Below are 20,419 nucleotides of genomic sequence, written 5' to 3' on the forward strand. Positions count from 1 at the left end.
TGTAGACGGCCTGGGCGGGCAGGAGTGGACACAACAGTGGGGTCCCACACTCTTGGAACATACTGTCACTAGCTCCTTTGGAGGCAGAGTCTTAATTGAGCTTTGAGGGGCAGTGGAGGGTGGAGGCAGCTGGGCCTCCGCCTGCCTCCGTGTTCATCTGGGTCAGTCCTCTGTCCATCTTTCTGGTCTGTCTTTCTGCGTCTGTCTCTTCTCCTTGGTCCTTCCCTCTCGGCTCCTCCTCTTGTGTCTTCCAGCCTGACCTGCTGGCAGGATGAGGTGCCGCGCCTGCCCACCAGGAGCCCACAGCCCGAGGTCTGCCCCTGGCGCGGCTGGGGGGGGGGTGGCTCGCTGCTGCCTGGCCTTGTGGTCCTCAGAGCAAGTGGACAGACACCTCCTCCCCGTGCAGCCCTGGGTGTGACTCTGGGGTGCAGATTCCTCCCAGCCTGGAGAGAGCCCCATGTGCATGGGTGTCCCAGGGCTGCTGGTGGTCGGGGTCAGTGGCCTGCTGTGGGCAGTCCGGAGGCTCCTGTGTCCCCATCTGCCTCTGTCGTGTGTCTGTCCCTTTCTCTGCTACGTCCTGCGCATTCAGCTCTTCCTCGACCACCCCACCCTGGGAGAGGGCCTGCTGCGTGGGGCTGGGGGCTTTGCCCACCTGGGGTGCGGCAGGCGGGCTGAGCGCCCTGTCCTCCCCAGACCAGGCTCCCTCCCCATGCCGCGGGGTGCAGTGTGCATTCGGGGCAGCATGCACCGTGAAGAATGGGGCGGCTGTGTGCGAGTGCCGGCAGGCCTGCTCTGGCGTCTATGACCCTGTGTGTGGCAGCGACGGCATCACCTACGGCAGCACGTGCGCACTGGAGGCCATGGCCTGTGCCCTTGGGCGAGATATCCAGGTGGCCCGCAAAGGACCGTGTGGTCAGTAGTGGACGAGCGGGTCTGGGGGGGTGGGCTTCTTGACACTGTGGTGACAGAACTCCCTCCCCAGACCGATGCGGGCAGTGCCGTTTCGGAGCCCTGTGCGAGGCCGAGACCGGGCGCTGCGTGTGCCCCTCTGAGTGCGTGGCCTCAGCCCAACCCGTGTGTGGTTCTGATGGGCACACATATGCCAGTGAGTGTGAGCTGCACGTCCACGCCTGCACACACCAGATCAGCCTGCATGTGGCGTCAGCCGGACACTGCCGTGAGTGGGGCCGTGGGGGCCAGCAGGCCAGGGTATCATGACGCTCTGGCCAGGGTCTCCTGACCCCTGCTTGGCTCTTGTGCTGCAGAGACCTGTGGAGATGCAGTGTGTGCCTTTGGGGCTGTGTGCTCGGCCGGGCGGTGCGTGTGTCCTCGGTGTGAGCGCCCTCCACTCGGCCCCGTGTGCGGCAGTGACGGTGTCACCTACCGCAGTGCCTGTGAGCTACGGGAGGCCGCCTGCCACCAGCAGAGACAGATCGAGGAGGCCCGGGCCGGGCCCTGTGAGCAGGGTAGGCTCGGGCAGCTGGCGCAGCAGTGGGGTGCCAGCCTCCAGCCAGGTCCCTGTGGGTGACTTGCCCCTGCCCCACAGCTGAGTGTGGCTCAGGAGACTCAGGCTCCGGGGAGGACGGCGAGTGTGAGCAGGAGCGGTGCAGGCAGCGCGGCGGGGTGTGGGACGAGGACTCTGAGGACGGGCCATGCGTCTGCGACTCCAGCTGCCAGGGTGTCCTCAGGAGCCCGGTGAGCCCCTCCCTCCCTCCGCTGTAGGTGGGCAGTGAGGAAGGGGCCAAGGCTGCCACACTGACCCCATCCCTCCAGGTGTGCGGCTCAGATGGGGTCACCTACGACAGTGAGTGTGACCTGAAGAGGGCCAGGTGCGAGTCACGGGAAGAGCTGTACATCGCAGCTCAGGGACCCTGCCGTGGTGAGTGCCCTGCACAGTATGCCACGGCTCGTCCTTGTGGGGCTGTGTGGGTGTGTACGCGTGTTTGAAGGCGTGTGTGGGCACTGGTGTGAGGCACACAGGCATCCACATGTGCCATGGAATGCTTGTGGAACAGGGGTGTTGTTTCAAGGATACGGTGCTGGCATGTCCACGTTTGTGCCCTGTGGGCACGTGTCCAGGTGCTGGCGTGTCCACGTTTGTGCCCTGTGGGCACGTGTCCAGGTGCTGGCGTGTCCACGTTTGTGCCCTGTGGGCACGTGTCCAGGTGCTGACGTGTCCACGTTTGTGCCCTGTGGGCACGTGTCCAGGTGCTGGCGTGTCCACGTTTGTGCCCTGTGGGCACGTGTCCAGGTGCTGGCGTGTCCACGTTTGCACTGTGGGCATATGTCCATCAGTCATCATGTGTGTGCCACACTTGGGAGGCTGCGGCAGGAAGAATATGAGTTTGAGGCCAGCCTGAGTCATGCAGTGAGATCTTGCCTCACAAAAGCAAGGGTGCTCTGAGCACCTACTGCATGTCAGGCCAGGCTTCCATGCAGGAGACAGCAGGGAACCACAGGGCACCCTCTGGGCCCTTTTGCTTTTGTGGGCAGGGACTGACAGTGATCCGTAAACATCACGTCATAAGTTTATGCACATCTGAGCACTCATGGTATGCTCATGCGTGTTCACAGATGTGTGTGCACAGGTGTATGTCATTGTGCATGGTTTTGGAGGAATGTGAGTGTCTTCACATTTGTGTGCTGCGCAGACACGCGTATCTGTATGTTCGCAGCTCTGGTGTGTGTACACGGGGCTGTGTCCATGATTTTTGGGTGCTCTGTTGTGTATGTGGCCCCATGTGTTTCCTGTGTTCTGGGTCCTACATTTTAGGCATGTCCTTGTATTATTATGGTGGCCTCGCCTATGACCTCAACCCCAGATTCCAGGCCCCAGGGGCCTGGTGTCAGGCTGAGTGGTGGTGTGGGGAGGTCGAGGCAGAGGGGCGGGCATATAGCACTGCATCAAGTCTGACCCCAGGCCCTTCCCTGCAGGCCTCACCTTGGCCCCACTGCTGCCTGCAGCCCCTCCTCACTGTGCCCAGGCCCCCTACGGATGCTGCCAGGATAATGTCACTGCTGCCCGGGGCGTGGGCCTGGCCGGCTGCCCTAGTGAGTACCTGGGTACCCTCACCCTTAGTCTGGCACAGCGCTGTGGCTGCACTGACCTGGGCCCTTCCTTGCAGGCACTTGCCAGTGCAACCCGCATGGTTCCTACGGAGGCACCTGTGACCCAGCCACAGGCCAGTGTTCTTGCCGGCCAGGTGTGGGTGGCCTCAAGTGTGACCGATGTGAGCCTGGTTTCTGGAACTTCCGTGGCATTGTGACTGACAGCCGGAGCGGCTGCACTCGTGAGTGACAGGGCCCCAGGGCCCAGGGCTGGCTGACAGTCAAGTACTCCTGCCCGCCCGCCCCCATCACCGTGCTCAGGCCCTGCCTGAGCCGCACCTGGCAGGGCTCCACAGCAGGTAGGACCCTCCAGGTACAGACTCAGGCTCCCCTCCCTAGCCTGCAGCTGTGACCCCTGGGGCGCCGTGCGGGACGACTGTGAGCAGATGACTGGGCTGTGCTCCTGTAAGCCAGGCGTTGCTGGTCCTAAGTGTGGGCAGTGTCCTGATGGCCGTGCCCTGGGCCCCACTGGCTGTGAAGCAGGTAAGGACAAGCTCCAGTGCTGGCCTGGGGTTTGCTGTGCAGGGGGACAGCCTGAGCTGGTGGGTCTCTGCGTCCACCAGCTCCTTCGGCACCAGTGACCTGTGCAGAGATGCGCTGTGAGTTTGGTGCTTCCTGTATAGAAGAGGCAGGTTCTGCCCGCTGCGTCTGCCCAGCCCTCACCTGCCCGGAGGCCAATGCAACCAAGGTGAGCAAGGCGAGGGGTGGAGAGCGTGAGGGGCAGTGGGGGGGGAGCCTGCCTGAGTCTCCCTGCCCGTGCCCCAGGTCTGCGGGTCAGATGGCATCACCTACGGCAGTGAGTGCCAGCTGAAGACCATCGCCTGCCGCCAGGGCTTGGACATCTCCACCCAGAGCCTCGGCCCGTGCCCGGGTAGGGTCTGGGAGCCACCACCCAGCACTGACCAGGAGGGCCTGGCCCTGCCCGACTCCAGCCCCAAGCCTCCCTCTCCTTGCAGAGGCTGTTGCTCCTGGCGCTCGCCCGACATCCAGGTCCACCACAGCCACGGGGCACTTGCCAAGCAAGCCTCTGCTGCCCCCACCCAGCGTCCTCCCTGTGGCTCCCAGCAGCACCCCCCAAAGCCAGCCCACCCCTCCAGCCATGTTACGACCTCGGACTACCGCCAGCATCCCCAAGACCGGCTCTCGGCCCGCGCTGACCATGCCACCCACGGCGTCCTCCACTGCAGCCAGCCTTGCCACGTCTGCCTTCGGGGAGTCCGGCAGCACTGACGGGAGTGGTGATGAGGAACTAAGCGGGGACCAGGAGGCCAGTGGGGGAGGTTCTGGGGGTGAGCAGGGGCTCAGGGACGTAGGTGGGCTTGGGGGTGATCAGGGGCTCGGCGACATGGGTGGGCCTGTGGTGAGCAGAGGCTCTGGGACATGGGGCAGGACTTGGGGTGGGCAGGGGCTTGTTGGGGCAGGGCCCAGAGAGGCTCCCACCTGGGGCTGGACTCAGACTATGCATCCCCAGGACTGGAACTCCCCGTGGACAGCAGTGTGGTGACACATGGGCCACCCATCGAGAGGGCTTCCTGCTACAACTCTCCTTTGGGCTGCTGTTCAGATGGCAAGACACCCTCACTGGATGCAGAGGGCTCCAACTGTCCTGGTGAGTGGGTGGCAGGGCAAGTGGAGCTTGAGGAGCAGCCTGGACGCATCGTGGGTACTGCCCCTACCCACTGGCAGCAGGTCGGTACCAGGGTTCACGGTCTTTGACCTCAACTCGTGTGTACGAGATCTTGGGGATTCAGCACACATGTGCACACGTGTGGTCTCAGCCCTAACACGGGCATGCCCAGGACCCTGTACCTAATCCGTCTCTCTCCTTGCAAGCCAGCCTGGGGCAACTGCTCTGAGGAGTCTGCCTGGTAACTGACGCCAGCCCTGCCCTGGGGTTCCCACTAACCTCATGACCATCTGACTAACACCCACCTGCCCCTGCATCCTGCGTGGCTTGCTACAGGGGCCTGCGCCAGGTGGATGTCAGGCAGGGCCTCACTGCCCCTTCCCCACAGCCACCAAGGCATACCAGGGCGTGCTGGAGCTGGAGGGGGTCGAGGGGCAGGAGCTGTTCTACACACCTGAAATGGCCGACCCCAAGTCAGAGCTGTTTGGGGAGACCGCCAGGAGCATCGAGAGCGCCGTAAGTGGAAGGCATCCTCCCAGGGCAGGCCCAGAGACCAGGGCGGGACCCCACAGTGCAGGGGACCTGTTCAGCGGGTTAAGGCTGTGCCCGTATCCTCACCCACTCCCTGCCCACAGCTGGACGACCTGTTTCGGAACTCAGACGTCAAAAAGGACTTCCGGAGTGTCCACCTGCGGGACCTGGGGCCTGGCAGATCTGTCCGTGCCATTGTGGATGTGCACTTTGATCCCAGTGAGACCCCCCACCCTGAGTCTCTCCCAGGAGGTGATGGGTAGGAGCTGCACAGGGCCAGGCCATGCTCAATACCCACTCCTCCCCAGCCACAGCCTTCAGGGCACCGGATGTGGGCCGGGCCCTGCTCCGCCAGATCCAGGTGTCCAGGCGCCGGGCCCTGGTGGTAAGGAGGCCTCTGCAGGAACACGTGCGATTCATGGACTTCGGTGAGCAGCAGGCCAGGCCTCGGCTTGTCTTTCCCCTCCTCAGCTGCCGCACCCTGCGCTTCTTGCAGGCCCTGATGGCTCCTTATCCCCACAGACTGGTTTCCTGCATTCATGGGGGCCACAACAGGAGCCACCGCTGCTGTGGCCACAGCCAGAGCTACCACTGTGGGCCGACCACCTTCCTCAGTGACCCCTCGGGCCTACCCCAGTCACACGAGCAGGCCCATTGGAAGGACCACAGCACCTCCCCACACACACCGGCCTCCCACCACAGCTCCTGGCCATGTTGCTGGACACTGGCCTTTGTTCCTCAGTCCCCAGCAGCACCCAAGGTCCTGTGACTCTCAGCCCTGCCTGCATGGGGGGACCTGTCAGGACCAGGACTCTGGCAGGGGCTTCACCTGCAGCTGCCCAGCAGGCAGGGGAGGCACCTTCTGTGAGGATGGTAGGCGTCTTTATCCACTTCTCTGGAAGGCCAGGGAGGTTGATGGGAGCAAAGATGGTGGGCGGGGCTAAGCCACCAGCAGGAGGTGGAAGGGGCAGGCAGGGTCCGGGGCACTCTTCCAGCTGGCCCTCCCTGTCCCCTGCAGTGCTACACTCCTCTGTCTCTGTGCCCGCCTTTGGGGGCAGCTCCTTCCTGGCCTTCCCCACTCTCCGTGCATACCACACGCTGCGCCTGGCACTGGAATTCCGGGCGCTGGAGCCTCAGGGTCTGCTGCTTTACAATGGCAACGCGCGGGGCAAGGACTTCCTGGCGCTGGCGCTGCTGGGTGGGCGTGTGCAGCTCAGGTGCGCAGAGGACCGGCCTCCTGCATCTCTGGTGGGCGGGGCCGGGGCATGGGGGAGGAGTTGGTGGGTGGTCCCTAGCCAGCTTGCGTGTGGGGCCTGGCTCCGCTCTGAGCACCTGCTCGGATCTCCAGGTTTGACACAGGCTCTGGACCAGCGGTGCTGACCAGCTCAGTACCTGTGGAACCAGGCCGGTGGCACCGCCTTGAGCTATCACGGCACTGGCGCCAAGGCACGCTCTCTGTGGACGGCGAGGCCCCTGTTCTGGGGGAGAGCCCCAGTGGAACGGATGGCCTCAACCTGGATACCGACCTCTTTGTGGGCGGAGTCCCAGAGGACCAGGCTGACGTGTGAGCAGGAGGATGGGCATCAGACTGGTTCTCTGACCTTGATCTTGACCTTGGACTCCACTCGACCCTTGCTGCTAGTAGATAGCAAATGGGGCGGAAGAATGGGTGTGGATGTGGCCAGGACCCTGAGCTGAGCCCTGCTCCTGGCGGTCCCCTGTCCTTCTGGGTGGTTTCCCTTTGGTACAAGAGTGAGGAGGGCCTGGGCCAGCCCTTATCTCCAGTCCTAACCCTTAACCTCAACCCCACCCTTTGGTCTGTCCCGTTTGTGGGACTGGCTGTTTTGTCAGCATCAGAAAGGTCACGGGATGGAGCAGCTCTGGCCCCTGACCCCAGCTGTGCCCATGTGACCCTGGCCATGAGAGGGAGGCCTCTGCCTGAGCTTGCTCCTGACCCCTCCTGATGGCAGGGCCCGTGAGCGGACCTCTGTTGGCATGGGTCTGAAGGGCTGCATTCGCCTGCTGGATGTCAACAACCAGCGCCTGGAGCTCGGCCTCTGGCAGGGGGTTGTGTCCCGAAGTTCCAGCGTGGGAGAGTGCGGAGAGCACCCCTGCCTGCCCAGCCCCTGCCATGGTGGGGCGCCATGCCAGGCCCTGGAAGCTGGCATGTTCCACTGCCAGTGTCCACCTGGCCGCTTTGGTGAGGGCAGGCGGGGGCCGGGGTGAGGGCTGGGGCCGGCTGTTGGGGCCCTGTGCTTCTTGGGACTCACCTCCATCTCCCTCCAGGCCCAACCTGTGCAGAAGAGAAGAGCCCCTGCCAGCCAAACCCCTGCCACAGTACGGCCTCCTGCCGCGTGCTGCCCACAGGAGGAGCCCAGTGCCAGTGTCCCCCAGGGCGTGGAGGCACCCTCTGCCAGACAGGTAGGAGCACAGGACTGACAGGCAGGGACAGGGACAAGTCAGGGTCAAATGTTCAGCTTCAGCTGTGGCCCAAGCTTGGGGTCCAGTTAGAGTTGGGGTTCAGGGTCATGTGGGTTTGAATTGGGTTACACCAGGCAGTGGGGTTCACAGACTGAGTGAGCCCTGTCCTCCCTCCGCAGTGTCTGAGAGGGATGGTAGTGCCCAGCCCTTCCTGGTGGACTTCAGTGGCTTTTCCTACCTGGAGCTGAGAGGCTTACACACCTTCGAAAGAGACCTGGGGTCAGTAGGGTGGGTGGGGCGGAGGAGGAGAGCCAGCCTATTGCGAAGGGGCAGTGAGACACCCCGGCCCACGTGACCCAGGGAGAAGATGGCTCTGGAGGTGGTGTTCCTGGCCCGAGGCCCCAGCGGCTTGCTCCTGTACAACGGGCAAAAGACAGATGGCAAAGGGGACTTTGTGTCATTGGCCCTGCATGACCAGCACCTGGAATTCCGCTATGACCTGGGCAAAGGGGCTGCGGTCATCAGGTGGGCAAGCATGAGGGCTGTGGGCCCTGCCCTGAACTGCCCATGCTGCCCACAGGGAGGACCTGGAGGCTTGCACTGGATGGGGACAAGGCTGGGGCACATGGCATTGTCACTTGAGCCCTGGGAGGGGGGCCCAGAGCCTGCTCACCCAGCTTCCTCCTCACAGGAGCAAGGAGCCCATAGCCCTAGGCACCTGGACCAGGGTCTTGGTGGAGAGAAATGGCCGCAAGGGTGCCCTGCGTGTGGGTGATGGGCCTCGCGTGCTGGGGGAGTCCCCGGTGAGTATCTGGGGTGTGAGGAGGTGGGTGTCCCCCCACCCTGCCCTGCTGCTCCTCCTCCTTGGCAGCCCCCATGCCAGCTCTTACAAAGCTGTTTTCTCTCATCTGTCCTGTGCCTGGTCTGTCTCCTCTCTGCCCCTGCTCTCTGGCTCTTACTCTGCACCCCCCACCCGCTCTCCGGATGTCAGAAATCCCGCAAGGTATTGTCTGCTGCCCACATGCTCACCGTCTGCACCACCCTAGAGTAGCTGCTCCCACTAAGGCCCACTGTCCACCATCTCTGTGTGATTAACCCTGCCTGCTAGTTAGCTGGGGGCTGGGATGTGGGCGTCAGGCAGTTGGGCAACCTGGTCTGGACTCAGGCCTGCCCCTGCCTCGTGGGCAGGCCATGCCCCCCTCACCCAGTACCCTCTGCAGGTGCCACACACCATGCTCAACCTGAAGGAGCCACTCTACGTCGGGGGTGCCCCCGACTTCAGCAAGCTTGCGCGGGCAGCTGCAGCATACTCTGGCTTCGACGGTGCCATTCAGCTGGTGCGAGGCGTGGGGTGGGGTCCTCCCACCAGGGCTCTCCACGGTGGGGAGGGTGCCTCGTGCTGGCCGCAGGGCCAGGAGCAGGGCCCGGGAAAGGCTCTCACCCCTGTGCCCTGCAGGTCTCCTTGGGAGGCCGCCAGCTGCTGGCCCAGGAGCACGTGCTGCGGTCGGTGGACGTCTCACCCTTTGCAGACCACCCTTGTACCCAGGCCTCAGGCCACCCCTGCCTCCATGGCGCTGCATGTCTCCCGAAGGAAGCTGCCTACACGTGCCTGTGCCCCGCGGGGTTCTCGGGGCTGCACTGCGAGCAGGGTGAGTGAGCACTGGCCTGTGCCCCGCGGGCTTCTCGGGGCTGCACTGCGGGCAGGGTGAGTGAGCGCTGGCCTGTGCCCTGTGGGCTTCTCGGGGCTGCACTGCGGGCAGGGTGAGTGAGCGCTGGCCTGTGCCCCGCGGGCTTCTTGAGGCTGCACTGCGGGCAGGGTGAGCGCCGGCAGCCCAGGGGCTGTGGTCCTGCACCACAGCCCCCCTCACCCTGCCTGTCTCCAGGGCTGGTCGAGAAGGCCGCAGGGGACCTGGAGGCACTGGCCTTCGATGGGAGGACCTACATCGAGTACCTCAACGCTGTAACTGAGAGGTAACGGGCTGCGTGGAGCCCCGCACAAGGGGCACCCTCCACTGTCTGTCTGGTCCTGTCTGCACACACCACACAGGGCAGGACACGGTGCTCTGGCCAGGAGGGAAGCCCCAGTGTCCACCCCTCCTCCCCCCTCCTTCCTTCTCACCTCTTTGTCTCTTTGTTTCCAAGCGAACTGACCAATGAGATCCCAGTGTAAGTAGCCCCTCAGCCCCACCTGCACCTTCCACTCATCCATGCCCCTCTGTGCCCTGACCACTGCCCCGGCACCTGACCCCTGCCCCAGCACAGTCCCAAGCCTCTTCAAGGGCAGAACATCGCTCCATCCAGGAGGGGTCAGGGCCTAGGATGTTGTATGAGGGTCAGCTTCTTCCCTGGGAAATGGGACCCCCTCCCCAGAGGTGTGCCAGGGGCTGGCCTCACCCACCCTGCAGCCGCTGCCCCACTGAGGCCGGCCTGAGTGTGTGCTTGTGTCTGCGTGTGTGTGCAAGCACAGGTTTTTCCATGTGTGCACATGTCTGCGTGCAGAAGTGTAGGGTGTGTTTGTGTGCCTGCCTTGAGTGCACGTGTGTGTGAGCGTGTCTCGTGTGTCCTTGTTTCTGTGCTTGGGTGCTGGGGCACCCGGGCCACTCCAGGCAAGTGGGCCCTGCTTGTCCATCTGTCATCTGCTCTCCTGCCTTGGGCTCTGCATGTGTGTGTTGCACACATGCCACTTCCATGGCCCTCTGGTGGGTACTCAGTGGGCCTAGGCCCAGGGGTGTCCATCACCATGCTTGCTTCTCCCCGTGCTGGAAATGGGACTGGGGCCTGTGGCTGGCCTGTCTGTCCCTGGCTTACTGCTTCCCTCTCTTCCTGCTTCTAAGCCCCGAAACTCCGGATTCCGGGGCCCTAAGCAGGTGAGCTCGTGGCAGTGCCTGAGCGGCAGAGTGGCTGTCACCCTGCGGTGTGCCTACCTGTCATCCTCCGTCTCTGGCCGCCCCTCCCAGTCCTCCATCTGTCTGTCTGTCCTCCCACCATTGGTGTTTTCCTCACCCAGCCAGCTGCCCCCAGGCCCCATCACCAGCCCCCGGCCTCTGCAGTCCAGACTCTGCCCTCCCACCTTCCTCGTTTACCCTGCCACCTTCCTCGTCCACCCTGCCACCTTCCTGGAGGTCTAACCTGCCCCTTTACCCTCCAGCGAAAAAGCACTGCAGACCAACCACTTCGAACTGAGCCTGCGCACGGAGGCCACGCAGGGGCTGGTGCTATGGAGTGGCAAGGCCACTGAGCGGGCAGACTACATGGCACTAGCCATCGTGGATGGACACCTGCAGCTGGCCTATGACCTGGGCTCTCAGCCTGTGGTCCTGCGCTCCACCGTGAGGGTCAACACCAACCGCTGGTTGCGAGTCAGGGCTCACAGGTCAGTGGGGCCCACTGGGAACAGCGGGCAGTGCCTGGGCTGCCTGGCCCAGGTCTCTGCTGGTGGGAGGAGAGGCAGAAGGGACGAGAAGAGGCAGGAGAAGCAGCGTGGCATGGGGCTTACTGCCACCATCCGGTCTCCAGCGTGACTGGGTTGGGCTCAGCCTGTGGCAGCTGTAAGGTGGAGGGATCTGGGGGAGGTGGGGAGGGACCCCTGATAATCTTGGCCCACCTGCATCCTCAGGGAGCAGAGAGAAGGGTCTCTTCAGGTGGGCAATGAGGCCCCTGTGACTGGCTCCTCCCCACTGGGTGCCACACAACTGGACACAGATGGAGCCCTTTGGCTCGGTGAGTGCTTGGGAGAGGCCAGGACAGAGGGCATCAAGGGCCTCAGACTCCATCTGTCTATCTGAGAGCTCTCCTACCTTGGCCCTTGCAGTTCCCAGGCATAGGGCGAGAAGACAAGGTCCTCTGGGTGGAGATGCCCACTGTCCACCTGTTCCCCTGGGCGGTGGTGGCCCTCTGCCCATCAGCATTACCTAGCTACAGCTGTTTGACCTCCTGCTGTCTGTCCTGTAGGGGGCCTGCAGAAGCTGCCTGTGGGCCAGGCCCTGCCAAAGGCCTACGGAACAGGTTTTGTGGGCTGCCTACGGGATGTGGTGGTGGGCCGGCGTCCGCTGCACTTGCTGGAGGATGCCCTTGCCAAGCCAGAGCTGCGGCCCTGTCTGACCTCCTAAACTGACACCAGAGACTCCCACCCACCCTACTGTAATTATTTTCTATTTTTGTAAACGTGTTGGTTTTTGATATGATTTTCTTGCCTGCGTGTTGGCCAGAGAAACCACTGGCCTATCCTCCCTTCCGTCCAGGCAGCTGGACTGCAGAGACAAACTGGTGCCAGTGGGCTTCTGGGGCGGTGTGCAGCTCTGGACATGCCCCTCTCTTGAGGCACCACACCAACCTCTGCACTGTGTCCCTGCGTGTCTGCCCCCCTGGTCCCTTCTGTTCCCTGGTCCACTGGCAGCCCCTACTGCCCCATGTCACCCCTGCCACATTGGACAAAGCCTGTGTCCCAGAGCAAGAGGGGGCTGCTGAGACCTGAGGGGCCCTTCCACTGAGCACACCCTGTGGGACCCTCCTAGGTCCTTCCTAAGCTGCTGTCCTTCCTGTGTGCTTTGGGTGGCCTCACCCAGGCTAGCCTAGACCCCAGGGCCCCCGTGCCAATACTGTGACTTAGAAATGATGTCGCCATTGGTGTCCTACTCGGCCACAGACATGGCCATCCCTCCCCAACTTCAGGCCCCGTGAGCAGCCCCTGAGAGGGAATGGACCACTGTACGTGATGTGGTTGACCTCCATTGCCTGTGTCTTCCTGTAGGGTGATGGATGTCTAGGTCTGGCCACCAAATATGTTCTTGGAGCATTGGTTTTATTTGGTGCCCAAAGCAGAAGAGCTGTTTTTTCTTTCCTGTCCTGACCCCAGAGCATTTAAGGGCTACTCCCAGCTGCCCTCATCAGTGCCAGTGTGAGAAGTGGTCATATTTATCTGAGAATGACCAGGGACTGGCCAGTGTCTGAGCAAGGCCAAAGTGCAGGTGCAGGAGCAGAGGTGGCCACAGAGCCAGAAATGCCTTAAACTGCAACGTCCTGTCCCCTGCTCCCTGCCTGGATGCCCTTCCCAGTCCTCTTGGGAGCAAGACCAGATAACAGTGGTGGGGTAGCAGCCTGGCCATCCCCTGCTGGGGGGGTGCGGGGGCAGCACTGGTGTACCCTTACTAACTCCAGTATGTGTTCATGTCAAGCACCGTGAAATAAAGTCTGGAAACAAAAGAAGGGCCGTGTCTGTCCTCACCAGCTGCCAGCCCCACAGCTCGGCAGCTCCCGGTTTGGTTTCCTGGTGGAGCACAGGCTTGGAACTCCCTTAGGTGGCCCTGCACTGGGAACTGGGACTCCAGGCTCCTTTTGGTCAGAGCCCAGTGTGTGGGTGACAGCTCTGTGGATGGGAGGGCCGCAGACAGCAGTCCAGGAGGCCCCGTGAGGTGGGGCTGGGCAGGGTCACAGGGACTAGTCCAGGTGACCTGGGGGTGTGGGGTGGGGCCGTGGACTTAGTCCAGTGCACATCTGCACACACACCAGCCTCCCTCCATCAGCATAGGACGGGAGGGGCCGAGGGGCCAAGGGGCCTGCTGCCTGCACTGGGTGCAGGTCTTGCTTGGGGAGGCCAGAACCCGAGTGAGTGGGCACAGGAAGGCCTTGGTGAGGGTGTGGTGAGTTGCGTGGCAGGGAGCCATTCAGCTGGCTCAGGTGTGCAGGGCCACCCTTTGGCACTTCTGGGAGACACCGACTGGTGGCCCGAGGAGGGGTTCCTGGCTGATCAGTAGCACCCCTGTATGGTAGGAGCTCCTGCAGAAGTGTAGCAGTCAGCTTCTTGGAGGAAAGAAGGAAGGAGGGGACCATGAGGCCAGATAGGTGGCCCCTCTCAAAGTCATGACTAATTGAAGATAAAAAGTGTACCTTTTTAATCTTGTGTTAATGAGCACACCCTCCCAAACAAAAAGACCTCAACCTCAGACCCAGGGGACCTAGGGAGGCCTCAGGCCTCCTCACTGTCCCCTCACTAACTGGTTCCTTCTGGAATGTTGGCTGCTGCACACCAGGCAGGTCAGATGCTGGGTTGGGGAAGGCAGGTGCTAGGGGTCAGCAAGAGGCAGGGGTGCAGGTGGGGGCTGCCCTAGTTTGGGCTTCAGGGAGGTTGGGAGCATCTGACCTGCTGAAGATATCCACCCTGCTGCAGCACAAGGAGTGGGAGGCACCTGTCTGCCAGGAGTGGCATGTGTAAGTGTCCTGCGGCTGGACAGAAGAACTTGGGGCAGAAAGGAAGCACAGGAGCAGCCAGAGGCCAGGGCGGAGAGGCCTTGGGGGTGGAGCTGTTCGGGCTCCTGGAGGTCTTTAGGCAGGAAATGTTCGGACTAGATGAGGAGGCCTTTCCTGTGACACGGGGTGTTTGGCAGAACCCCACCGCCTGGCCGGGTAGGGTTTGGGTCGTTTGGGGTAGGAAAGACAGGCACTGGTTGGCAGCACTGGCCAGGACCCCTGGTGGTCGCAGGGGCTGCCGCGGGGAGCTCAGGGCCCCTGCGTGGATCAGGAGATGCATTGCCTGCTGCGGCGTGTGCCAAGGTGGAGAGGAGACAGGAAGGGAGGGTGAGGAGCCCAGAAAGGAAGACCAAGAGAGGGAGAGGCTACTGGGAGCACCCTCCAGAGACTGAGGACCCTGTCCTTAAAGGAGTCCCTGAGGGTGACCTGCCCTTCTGAGACCAGGGGTGAGTCAGAGAGGAAGATGTGGCAGCGCTGACCCTGCTTCCTGGGGCAACGGCAGGTGGCACGTGGGAGCAAAGGTTGAAAGCTGGGGTCTGAGAAGTCAAAGACCCCAAGGGAGATGATGTCAGGCCACAATGGAACACTCCTGAAAGGCAGGATGACCCTGCAGCGTGGCGACCAGGCACCCCAGGACACAAGAGGGCCTGAATCCGCCGCTGAGGGTGGTCCTGGGGGGCCAGGAAGTGAGACTGCTGCAGGGGTGCCCAGCAAGGAGGGGAACGACATGGCTGTCCACCTCCCACCTCTGCCCGGGCAGCAGTGACCAGGAAGGGGTGTGGGGTGGGGAGTCTGCTCTGCCCTCCTCTGGCCTCAAGCCTACTCCGAGCAGGAGATTCTTAGACGGAGCAGCTTCCAGCCCCAGCCTGAGCCATAGTAATCATGTTTGCTGAGTGACAAGGCAGCAGGCAGGCCGCGGGCCACTTGGGCACGGAACCTGATGCACCTTCACTCTCTGAGCCTGAAGCCTGTGCGCGACCTCTAAAGTTGGGATACCCTGGGGTACCCTGGGAAACTGGAGTGACTTTATCCGGAGTTCCTGGCCTCCAAGACGGATGGGGCCCTTGGGGACGGGGGCATTTTAATGCAGCCAGGCAGGGCGGTGCCTCTGTCTGCGGACTGGTTAGCCCAAGGGCAAGGTGCCTAGTGCCTTGGGTGGGGCAAGAGTAGTGCAGACCTGACCTTCAGAAGGTGAGCTGCGTCCCGAAACCTCCATGCCAGGAGATGGGCTTCAGCTCCGACCAGCCCTGACCAGGGGGTGCAGGATTCTTGGGACCCAGGACCTCTCTGCTTTCCCAGCCTATCACCCCCAGGCCAGAGGTTGTGACACCTGCCCTCCTTCAGAGCCAAGGCTGTAGGGACACCTGGGTCCTGTCCCCAGGCCTGGCCTTCCCAAGGTTGTGGAAGGAACAGTCTCGCTCCAGGGCTGGCTTGGGTGGAGGTCAGCTGCTCCCTCACCCTGGGGAAGTTGCCCTGCCAGTAACCCAGGTGTGGGGAGCAGCCGTGGCAGGACAGTGGCAGCCTCTTCCTACCTAGTGCAGCAAGCTCTTCTCCGGCTCCTTTATGGTCACCAGAGATGCAGCCTGTTAAGGGGCACCCCCTTTCCTAGGCCTGAAGGCAGGCCTGGAGGTCCATCACCAGCAGCCTGTTCACGACCAGCCCTCCCTCAGGAGACCTTTCGCTCCTCCAGCCTTCCAAGAAGCCCAGCTCTTTGGGGGTGGGGCTCCCTGACCCGCTGGGGGTTCTGAATTGAAGCTCAGGGCTGAACCTGCATGAGAGGTGGACAGGCCACAGGTGGGGCCAGCTTCCTGCCTCCAGCAAAGGGAGGTGGAAGTGTCACTCCTGCACTTGCTGCGGGACCCTGCTCCGGGTGTGCGCACCCTGTAAGTGCAGACCGTAGCTTGCATGTGGGCAGGGCGGGACCTGCAGGCGCAGGTCCACATAGCCCGTTTCCTGGCATCGGCATATCACCCCTGGAGCTGACGCTTGGCGAGGCTCGAGTTCACAGGAGACCTAAGCAACCATCCTCAGATCCGGGTCCTGGGATCTCTGGGTGGGAGCGAGGTATGGGGTGCAGGGAGGACAGGCCTGGCACAGTGATCTCTCTCTGACAGTCTTGGACCCTCGTAGGCAGAGGATACCAGAAGACAGAGCTACCCATGTACCACCCATCTCAGGGCTGGTTGGAATGAGCCTGGGCCCCCGGCCTCATTCCTACTTGTCCTCTGAATACAGGGCTGGTGCTCACAGAAGCCGTGTCAGTCCCATCCGCTGTAACCCAGGTTGGCCTCTGCGCCACCTGCCTCCCCCCACCCCACCTTGTGATGACCATCTGGACTTGCCCTCCTCCGGGCCTGGGCCCCTGCTCACATTCCTCTCAAGCCTGGCAGGCCCCACCAAATCGCAGAGCCAAGCCCGCCCCCTGCCGGCTCCCACCCTACCATTTGTGGGTCAACAGGAACCACTTACCCCCGGCTCAGCACAGCAAGGAAGAACTGGGACAGGCCTGGTTCTGTGTCTATACTGGAATCTGGGAGGGTCTGCACCCCATGAGGACAAGTCTGCCACACCTCCATGAGATCCCCTCCTACCAGTGGCTGAAGAGGAAGCACATCTCGGTTCACTTTGTGCTATGTAGTCAGGACAGATCCTGGCTGGATTTGTCTGAGATCAGGAATGGCTGGGGCCAGGGCAGGGTTGGGATAAAGACCTCCAGGTTCGAGCCAGGAACTGACCCTCATCCCTGGAGCTCTGGCCTGGAACACTTATGCTGGCCTATGTCCCCCACAATCATGGGCAGGCCTGTCTGGGCCCCTGTGTGGTGTATGCAGGTGTGTTAATGAGCTGGGGTGTGTCCCCTGACCCATATTCTTAGAGGGAAACGTCCCAGCGTCTACACCCATGAGGGACATCAAGGCCAAGGCTGTGAAAGGATCCGGACCCACCACGGCCAGTCTGGGTTCGGGCTGGCCTCTTGAGTGTTATTGACTGTCCTTGGGCTCCTGAGCAGCACTGGGCTCTGCTCCGGGCCCCTCGGCAGGCCTGGTGTTGCCGGGTTAGAGCTGAGCCTGTGCCGCACCATGGAGTTGGCCAGCCCCTGAGCAGCACCGAGGGTGAGAAGGCTGAGAGGTGGCACCTGTGGCCTCCCTCCCTCCTCTCCTGCTGGCCTCTGCCCCCTGGCCTGCTGGGCACCCACTCCACAACCAGACCCTGAGCCAGCCTGGGGGTGATGGGGATACTGGAGGGAGCCGCAGGAGCCAGGAGGCCCCGCTGGAGGTTTCCACCTGATCGACTCGTGGCAGCCGGGTGGGAGGACGGGGAACTAAAAGTAGGAGCGAGAGTCCCCAGAAGAAGCAGCAAGGGCCCATCTCCACACTCTGCTGTTGCCCATCTGGGCTGGAGGCCCCGGCTGTGGAGCTCTTGGAGGGCACCTGGGTGCAGGATGTGGTTCGGCATTGGGCAGCCCAAGTGGGGCAGGAAGGCTCCTCTGGTCAGCCCCTCTGCAGTATAGGTGCCGGCGGGCATGTGGGGCCTCCCCCTGCCTTTCTCCTGGTGCCTTGCCTGCAGTCCTGGACTGGCTGCAGAGGTCACCATATGGCATCTCCTCCTGCAGAAAGTCCTCCTTGGTACCCACCCACCGGCCCCCTTGGTAGGAATCACCCCAGGTCTGCCAGCGTGGGAGGGAGGTCAGGCACCAAGCCCAAACTAAGCCCAGGAACCCTTCTTCCATGGGGAGGGTGGCACAGGAATGTGCTCCCTGCTGGACGGCCCGGAACCACCCGCTGAGCTCTTGATCCCTTTGAACCAGGTGTGGGCCTTGGCCATCTGGGTCAGAACAGAGCTGCCTGCCGTGGGCTGACGACTGGGAAGACGCGGGGCCGCAGGTCAGCACGAAGTGTGCAGGCCATCTGTTTCCCACACACGCCACATGCTCCCGGTACTTGCAGAGGGGGTGGTCCCGGAGGCACAGGGGCCGCGGGCGGGCCTCTCGGGCCACCTGGCTGCCCATACCCATGGGGCAGGCCCGCTGGCTGAGGGGCTGCTTTGCAGGACTCTGGGTGCTTCCCAACAGCCCTAGAGGCCAAGGACCATCAGTAAGCAGGTTCCGCTGATGTCCTGAGAACCCAGCCATCTGCTGTGGCTTGGCTGTGGGGTCAGGAGTCGGGCAGTGGCTGGGCTCTGGGCCCCAGGTGGGGAAAGTGAGTGACTGGACACGTTGCGAAGTTGAGGCCAGAGGGTGCTGATGGGTCAGTGCTGGGTTGAGGCCAGGCAGTGGGCATCCCGTGGCACTCTTGACTGAGAGGGGAGGTGGAGAACAGGTCTAGTGCATTATCAGGAGCCGAGTCCTGCTTGGGACGGCTGCGCTGTCTTTCCACATGGAGATGTGGAGGTTCTGTGAGCTTGTAGCTCTGTGCAGAGCTGGGGCTGGAGGATTAGTGGCACGTGGTCAGCTGGGGCCCCACAGTGAGGGGCAGAGCACACAGCGCATGGGCAGGGCCCCAGGAGGAGGGAGGGAAGGGAAGTGTGGACTCCTGGGGAAGAGGCAGGACCTGGGGCCGGAGCTGGGAGGAGCCTGGAAGGAGATCCCAGTAGGGCTATGGAGCAAGCCCAAGGACACTCTGGAGGGAGAGCATGACCAGAGGGTCTGCAGAAGAGGCCTCCCTGCCTTTGCTCTCCTGGTGGATTCTCCTGGTGGTTCACGTTCAGTGGACCAGGCTCTGACCAAGTCTTCACCCCTTTCCAGGAGTCCTGTCCAGAGGGGAGCAGAGGCCTGGGATGTCTAGGCCTACTGCCGTTGGTGGGAGTTTGGGCTCCTCCCTCAGGGAGATGGGAAACCATGATCCGATTTCCTCATAGAAAGATCTGTATAGTCGGGCACAGTGGTGCACACCTGTGATCCCAGTGGCTTGGGAGGCTGAGGTAGGAGGATCGTGAGTTCAAAGCCAGCCTCGGCAATGGTGAGGCACTAAGCAACTCAGTGAGACCCTGTCTCTAAATAAAATACAAAATAGGGCTGGAGGTGTGGCTCAGTGGTTGAGTATCCCTGAGTTCAAGCCCCTGTACAGAAAGAAGGAAGGAAGGAAGGAAGGAAGGAGGGAGGGAGGGAGGGAGGGAGGCCTCTACAGCCGCCCTGAGGAGGGCAGGACTCCCATCTCTGCAGTCCATGGTGGGTGGGCGGGCATGGTCCTCCCACTTTATGCACAGGTCAGGGTTCCCTAACAGGCCACAGGGCTGGAGGTGCTTTGTTGGGGGTCCACTATGGAACTGCAGAGGCAGGAGGAGGCCAGCCTTGCCGCTGCCCGTGGGGCCCTGGGTGTGTCAGGGCCCTGCGCCATCTGTTGGGGGCAGCGCGTGTCCTGGAGCCTTTCTGTGGGGCCAGCTCACAAGGTCAGTGCTGCCGTCACTTTTGCTTTTGAGAGGCCCAGGTGTGGGTGCCAGTTGTGCACTTTCTGAGGCAGCCACGGGACACCGTTGACCCCAGGCCCAGGAACCCTGCCCTTGTGGGGAGACTGGGACTGTCACCCGAGAGAAGGTCAGGGTCTCCTCAGGCCCGTCCTCCTGCAGCTGGGGCTGCAGAAGGGGACGTCCCAGGGAGGCAGGACTGGGGTGGGCAGGCAGGTCTGCTCAGGGAGGGGGTCCATCCCGGAGCCCGGCTCCTCCTTCCTCCATCCTGCTGGCCCTGCTGTCAGTGGCGCCCAGGCGGGGCGCCTCCGCAGGGCCCTCCGGCCTTCTCAACGGCTTCTGCCAGCTGCAGGGCTTTCCGTCCGTCATCCCTGCGGCCCTCTGCCGTCCAGCCGCCTGCCACTGCCAGTCACTGATGTCTTCTCCTTCTCCTGCCCTCACAGTTACACAAGACCATCCATGCACGGAATTCAACCTCAGTTCCCGATCCCCCTTCCCCTCCCATCCTCCTGCCCTCTCCTTCCTCTTCGCTACTGGACTTCCTTCCTCTGCCTACTAATTTGTATTTGGTCCTTTGTGTTATCCTCTCCTTCCCTCCCCCTTTCCTTTATTTTACTCTAGCCTCCATATATGAGAGAAAACATTCAACCTTTGAGTTTCCGAGTTTAGTTAATTTCACTTAGTGTAATATTCTCCATTTCCATCCATTTACTGGCAAATGACATAATTTCATTCTTTTTTATGACTAAGTAGAACTTCATGGTGTGTGTGTGTGTGTATCTCACAATTTCTTAATTCATCCGTCTATTGACAGGCATCTGGGCCAATTTCATAATTCAGCTGTTGTGAGTTGTGCTGCTATAAACATTGATGATCATTCACCTCTTAATTCAGATATGTTTATTTTCTGATCCCAGGCACTTTCAGCCTTGGGACACAGCAGCACACAGAACAGCGCTGTGGAGCTTAATTCTTGAGTAGGAGACATTCAGCAGGCTAATACGTGAGGGCTGAGCCCTGGGCACACACGCCAGGGCAGGGCAGAAGGGCACAGCAGCTGCTGGACCTGTATCAGTCAGGGTG

General features: G+C 62.1%; 1 protein-coding gene across 3 annotated transcripts in view; it reads left to right on the top strand.

The window, feature by feature from the left end:
• The window catches only part of AGRN (agrin), a 32,778-nt gene extending 20,032 nt beyond the window's left edge, over positions 1-12,746 (top strand). Inside the window, exons 8-37 of one of the 3 annotated variants that reach the window (XM_079118988.1) lie at positions 694-912; positions 983-1,177; positions 1,266-1,466; positions 1,547-1,695; positions 1,774-1,879; positions 2,935-3,051; positions 3,126-3,290; positions 3,448-3,591; positions 3,672-3,796; positions 3,874-3,979; positions 4,065-4,397; positions 4,580-4,717; positions 5,124-5,251; positions 5,371-5,485; positions 5,575-5,694; positions 5,789-6,139; positions 6,285-6,483; positions 6,615-6,830; positions 7,237-7,466; positions 7,553-7,687; positions 7,867-7,966; positions 8,048-8,212; positions 8,379-8,490; positions 8,679-8,690; positions 8,908-9,024; positions 9,144-9,336; positions 9,571-9,658; positions 10,836-11,060; positions 11,304-11,407; positions 11,639-12,746. In XM_079118988.1, coding sequence (XP_078975114.1) covers positions 694-912; positions 983-1,177; positions 1,266-1,466; positions 1,547-1,695; positions 1,774-1,879; positions 2,935-3,051; positions 3,126-3,290; positions 3,448-3,591; positions 3,672-3,796; positions 3,874-3,979; positions 4,065-4,397; positions 4,580-4,717; positions 5,124-5,251; positions 5,371-5,485; positions 5,575-5,694; positions 5,789-6,139; positions 6,285-6,483; positions 6,615-6,830; positions 7,237-7,466; positions 7,553-7,687; positions 7,867-7,966; positions 8,048-8,212; positions 8,379-8,490; positions 8,679-8,690; positions 8,908-9,024; positions 9,144-9,336; positions 9,571-9,658; positions 10,836-11,060; positions 11,304-11,407; positions 11,639-11,796 — 4,766 coding nt within the window. In that variant the 3' untranslated portion in view covers positions 11,797-12,746. Of the gene's footprint in view, positions 1-693; positions 913-982; positions 1,178-1,265; positions 1,467-1,546; positions 1,696-1,773; positions 1,880-2,934; positions 3,052-3,125; positions 3,291-3,447; positions 3,592-3,671; positions 3,797-3,873; positions 3,980-4,064; positions 4,398-4,579; positions 4,718-5,123; positions 5,252-5,370; positions 5,486-5,574; positions 5,695-5,788; positions 6,140-6,284; positions 6,484-6,614; positions 6,831-7,236; positions 7,467-7,552; positions 7,688-7,866; positions 7,967-8,047; positions 8,213-8,378; positions 8,491-8,678; positions 8,691-8,907; positions 9,025-9,143; positions 9,337-9,570; positions 9,659-10,521; positions 10,574-10,835; positions 11,061-11,303; positions 11,408-11,638 lie in introns of those variants that run through there. The other 2 variants (XM_079118989.1, XM_079118990.1) reach the window with 2 other exon arrangements.
• The last annotated feature ends 7,673 nt before the right edge of the window (positions 12,747-20,419 follow it).

Source organism: Sciurus vulgaris (assembly GCF_902686455.1).
Source record: "Sciurus vulgaris genome assembly, chromosome: 1".
Lineage (NCBI taxonomy): Eukaryota > Metazoa > Chordata > Mammalia > Rodentia > Sciuridae > Sciurus > Sciurus vulgaris.